At 37.1% G+C, this 6,000-nt stretch overlaps 1 protein-coding gene across 20 annotated transcripts in view; it reads left to right on the forward strand.

The window, feature by feature from the left end:
• Positions 1-1,954, forward strand: part of col18a1a (collagen type XVIII alpha 1 chain a) — a 90,703-nt gene extending 88,749 nt beyond the window's left edge. For all 20 annotated transcript variants that reach the window (XM_077215956.1, XM_077215954.1, XM_077215946.1 and 17 more), the window contains one exon: positions 331-1,954. In XM_077215956.1, the coding sequence (XP_077072071.1) occupies positions 331-544 (214 nt within the window). In that variant the 3' untranslated portion in view covers positions 545-1,954. The remainder of the gene's footprint in view (positions 1-330) is intronic.
• Positions 1,955-6,000: the final 4,046 nt, after the last annotated feature.

The raw sequence follows: 6,000 nt of genomic DNA on the forward strand, positions 1-6,000 counted from the left end.
AAAAGCAAAGGGTCTGTTCTGTCTTTTTTACAACAAAATATTCTGGGGGCCATGAACATTTTGTGAAAAAATGATCAAAAAGGCTGCCGGGACAAGAGTTAAGTCAAACAATATCTTTCAACGATTCTTTAACCAATCTTTGGCCGGTCCAATGATTCATTCTTCCAATCTTGTAAACAAAATATAGTTTCCCAAAAGACTGATTCAAATCCTGTACACCATGACCCCGCAGTCAGCCAATGCAATTTTGACTTTGTAATTTCGGAAAGGTCTTGCAGGTTTTGCTATCTGAGAAGCACCTAAAGTGATGTTTCTTCCTCTGTCCTGTAGGCCAGAGAAGATGATCTGGCATGGGTCCAGTGGCAGGGGTCACAGGCAGACGGATAACTACTGTGAGACGTGGAGGGCCGGAGACCGTGCAGTGACAGGTTTGGCCTCATCTCTGCAGGCTGGCCAACTCCTCCAGCAGACCTCCAGCAGCTGCTCCAGCTCCTTCATCGTGCTGTGCATCGAGAACAGCTACATGGCACAATTTAAGAAATAAAGCCGTCCAAAAGAGCTTTTGAACATTCAACACAACAGTTTATACATGCGCTGTTTCACTCCAGTAGATGTCTGTATCTAATAAATGGAGAAAAAAATTAAAAAAAGAACTGAGTCTGCCTTAAGGAGAATTTGCCAGTCATTTATTCCCTCACCGTAACGCCAAAGAGGCTGGTTGAACGTGGAGGTGTTTGCTCTCTCTCAGGGCATTGGCACATATTTTTCAGGGGGTTAAACCAGAGAAGTGAGGCCAACTAAGGCAGTGTTTTTAACTGTATCCATATAGAATTTTGTATATGAATTGTTTGTCATCTGTGTTTTTTTGTTCTTTTTTTTTGAAGATGTCTTAATTGGTATATTTAACCAATTTTTGCTATATTGTTTGTGTAACTTTTTTCCTCCCAGCTTGTCTGTACCGATTTTATTTTCATCCGAAGGTTTGTTGGATACTGAGGGGCAGACCTCAGAGTTTTAGGTTTTAAAAAGAAAAAATATTTATTTTGCAATAAAGAGAGCTAAAATATGATTTGAAACAATTAAAATAGAATACTTTTTTCTATTTTAGTAAGCACTTTTTAAAAAATACTTCCACAGATAAAAGTGCAAGACTGAAATAGTTAATTGTTGCTAAAAATGGTCGCTCTCTAGAAAAAGTTCGAGTGGGCAAAGAGAAGATGCCTTGAATAATTCAATACTTGTCACTCAAAAGAGTTTTTGTACAAACAAAATTATTTGAAAAAAACTTCTGTTGCATCTATGGGATCACTGTGTTGTTGTTTTTTTCTTTTGTGATTAATGTGAAATTTCATATGGACATTCTTCTTAGTGTCATTGCTTGTTTTACTCTTCTGGTTGATTCCAGAAGTTTTGATACAGCAAAGTGGATGATTTTTGTAACAAATATTGATCTAAAAAAATATATATATGTTACTCAAAAATAGCAGTTACATGTCCCATAATTCATTGGACATATCAGAGGCTTTGGTTGCATTTCACTGATGAAACAAATGCCGACAGTGTTGTTTGAGAGAGACAGATGTGTTTTATGAAGACACTTTATCCTTTATCCATATGGAATTTCAGACACCTAATCCACTATAGTGCTACTGATGTGTTCAGTACAACCATGTGGGCTTCTAGTCTTTTTTTAACCAGTATGTGCTGTACCATGTCTCAGAGGCACTGAATAATTGATTTTTTTTGTTTTGTTTTCCACAATCATTTTGGCACAACTTCTTGTGTATTAAAATCTGTTTCCTTAACCTGACCTGTCTACACATATCTTAGACTATGTTGTCTGTTCATGCACAATATTAACATTAGATATCATTCACAAGCCATTTCATATCATGAATGTGTTTACTGTTCACTGATTGATTGATAAAAAATAAAAGGTATTTGTTTCCTCTCACTAGTATGTATTTTATATTTTAAATTCATAAAAATGGTTTTCACCCATTGTTTCCTTCGTGAGATTCATTTTTTCCCCTACTAACATTAAATGTTTAAAAGAGTATTTCACCTAAAAATCGCAATTTGTCCTTATTTACTAAAGCCATATAATGTTATTTTGTACATCAAACCAGATTTTTTTTGAAGAACTCGTGGTCAGTGACTTTTGGTATAAATCCTGACTTATAGTTCACTCAAAAGCCTTTGATCAGCGTAAGTGCTCTTCCTTCTCAATGGTTGGAATTGTAAACTATGCGATTCTGCTAAATGCTGTTTAAGCACTGAAATACTCTCAGGCAACCGTCTTCTGTGCGCTTATGGTAGAGGGCCCCAAAGTCCTGATTCATGCATGTCTCTAAATTGCACAGCGTGATGCAATCCCTTTGATGACATTGCAGTCCCTCCTCAGTGCCTATTGCACTGATTCCCTGTCCGCCTGAAGGGTTTTACAGCCTGTTCAATAGGATTTAGCGATGTGGCCTTGAGAGGGCCTCAAGGCACAAATCAGAGATTGCTGACAGGGAGCTGGTGAAGCGGCCTCTTTTGTATCTCAGGACTTAAAGGTCCTTTGCAAGAATTTCAGTCAGGTGGACTAAGCCTGTGGTAAAATAACCCATGGGCATTTGAGAAAATTGATTAAGCAAAAAGTAAGCGAAATGATGTGCCTGTCAAAGAGTACTGTTTTAAATGGTCTGAGATGGAGTATGATCATGACAACAGGAACTCTGCAGGAGTTCAGCAGCATGGCTGTCTTTATGATTAACTGTTGTAGTTTTTGTTGTGATCTGTACTGAAATTAAAGAAAAAATGCTCGACTGCACAATTCTTACACCAAAATAGAACCAGGCCACCTGACCAGTGCAAAACTTGCACTACTTTTGTATTTTTGACTAAACTGCTTGCTTATTTATTTCCTATTGTAACAACTTATTTTAATTTTACAATATTATTATAATATTTTACAAATATATTTTTTTCATATATATTATTTTTCAATTAATAATATTTTATATAGTAGGCCATATTTGGTATTGAGAAAGAGCCTGTGTGATTGTGATTTCGACTTCAGTGAAAGTTACATTATTGCGCCATTAGATGGCAGTAAAGACTGTCTTTATGAGTGAGTCAGTAAGACTTTTCTTTTAGGGACTGAAACAAGGTTGTAAACAACGCCTTATAAGATGAAACTTTCAAATGCGTTGACTAGCCATGTCATGGGAAATCCCCTTAACTGTTAATTAGAACAAAGATATAGCTTTCCTCAGCGGACCTTGATTCAAATTTTGTGATTGAAAGTAATATTGACCTGAAGAATATCAGCTAGGTAATGCACTCGCTTTTGATCTCTCTCATCTACTCTACATAATAGAATAAGCTTCAGTGAAGCAACTCACCATTCCTTCATTGCTAGTTTTAAAGTTTTAGAATTAGTAATGGAGGCTTTGGTAACTTGAGATTTGAACCCGTGGCGGAAGGAAGTAGTTCCGCACAAAAGAGTGGTTTTAAAGACTCCGTTGTTGTTTCTTATTTATTTACACACTTGTGACATTGAACTGTTATATGAATGCAATATCACACTCATAGCCATGCGATATGGCTCTATTCAAGGCTCTATATCATATGGCTGTGATTCTGCTGCGATCAGCTTGCACTTGCAGCCGCCTTGTGCCTACGGACCGAATCACAGTCCTGATCGAGCGATATAATCGCATGGCAACGAATGTGATATTGCTCATTTATTTCACTCTCTTCTTTAGTTGTCATTCTTAATTTTGCCTTTGTTGATATTTCTCTAGATTTATGTTATTTATTTTGAAAACTGTAAGGTTGATAGGATTGCAAGTCTCTTAAAGGTATTGTAGGTAGAAATCCCCAAAAATACTTTTTTCCAAATTTTTTCAAACTGTCTTTATATATCAATGCATAATTAAAATGTAAGTACTCTGGAAAATAAATTATAAAAATCGAGTGTCTGTAGTTCTCTCAGGACTGTAATAAACACAGCTCATTATTCCATTCGGGACGAAAGAAATGATTGGCTGGGGCGACTGTCACTCTCCCTCGCTACCATGGATACCACCTCTGCTGATACAGGAGGAGCCCAAATGCGCGCACCCGTTTGAAAAGGAACGGAAGCTAGTAATAACAAACAATTATGGCAGAGAAAGAACAGTCACAATTCTCAGTAACGTTACCTGCATATAGAGGCAGCGAAGTCAAACGAGTTAAAAAAAGGAAGACAGTATTTGAAAAGGCTATGAACAAAAAGTCTTTGGATAAATAAAGAAATCATAAGAGAGTCGGCGTGGCTTTCCAGCGTCGGCTACTACTGAGTGATCTCAAGGGGCTGAAAAGTGACTCCATGATGGCTTTATTTCTGCTGGACAGGTAATCTTGCTGTTTTCATTTTGATGGCATTTATTTTTTCATGAAGCATGTATCACTAGCACACCTAACTACCTAATATTAGCTAACTAACGTTACGTAGCATAACTAACGGTACTGGCTTAGCTATGACAGTGTAACTTTGGTGTCGACTAGTATAACGTTACTGTTAGTGAGCCAGGGTTGAGACGATAAATAAGCAATAGGCCTATCTGCAGTCGAAAGCTGTTTTATTTAATTTCGCCGAATCTAACTTTAGGTTAAAAAGTTTAGGGGATCTATTTTTATACCTAGCTTTACCCTCTGCCTAAACTGTGTTCCTATTTTCACCGTGAACTCTACCTACTCCGTTTTTTCACGTTTGGTTTGTTGTTATATGCTCTACATATGTTTACATATGTCTTTATGTTGTATCTGTATGTGCTATACAATATATGTTGTGTGTGTGTGTTATATTATCTTGGGTCTGCAATGCAGTTGTGAGAAGGTGTTTGAGTGTATGTAATTCAGTTTATCTGTAAACAATCTTATGTTATGAATCTTACAAATTCACCTTCATCACAGTGTAACTGATAGTAACGGCAAACGTGTATCAATGAAGCTATTTATAGCTTTGCCTTATATTGAGTTTGATTCCGTTACGAGCTAGTAAAATATTTTAAACTTTACAAGTATCGTTATGCGAGCTGGATAGTGAGTACTAACAGCCATGTTAATTGTTTATATTCATACTGATAAAGTTAGTTATTTTATTACTTGTGATTCTGACATGATGTCACTACATCTGGTAAAGCTGGTAAACACGTCCGACTCTTCCAGCTGAGTGAATGGCCGGGATCGCGTGTTCATTTGTTTTGGGGGCGTGGCTTTGGAAGGAGCCGAGTAGGGAGGGAGTGGGAGTTAATGGAATAATGAGCTGTGTTTATTGTAGTCCTAAGAGGACTACAGACACTCGATTTTTATAATTTCTTTTCCAGAGTACTTACATTTTAATTATGCATTGATATATAAAGACAGTTTAAACAAATTTTGACAAAAAGTATTTTTGTGGATTTCTACCTACAATACCTTTAAGCGATGGCTGTTTAATGTTTGTATCTAATCATTAAACACTTGGTCGTGACGTAAACCAAAAGGAAGTGACTCCACTGCAAACGATGGAGATTATCAGGTAAAAAATATATAGGCCCCATATTTTTATTCATTTATGAATCAGCAGGAAATCAGTTGATTTGTCAAAATCTGCTTCTGTAGTTCGTTCACTGACTACAGCAGCTCAGACTTGACAATCAGCACGCGCCTTATTTGTTTCTTTCTCGCGATCAACTAGCCTACTCTGCCGCCTGTCGTGGCTAATGTAACATTTTCATCAACCCCATGGCACCTGACTTGTTACATTTATTATCTTCTCCATCTCTCTGTGGGAGGTTCATCTAGGATATAGGCCTACAGGTATTTTCTTTTAATTATGTATTAATCAATTTTGCTATATTATTGGCTAGTAGCTATAAGCCTAGCACGTCATAGGCTACCCAGTGGTTCTCAACCTTTTTTGGGCCAGCAAAGCCTATGCAATATCCAGGCCCCTGACTGCAGTTCAATCGACCGCGTTGCTTTTAT

This window comes from Siphateles boraxobius, unplaced genomic scaffold, assembly GCF_051911475.1.
Source record: "Siphateles boraxobius isolate OS27281-9 unplaced genomic scaffold, OSU_SipBor_1 7, whole genome shotgun sequence".
NCBI lineage: Eukaryota > Metazoa > Chordata > Actinopteri > Cypriniformes > Leuciscidae > Siphateles > Siphateles boraxobius.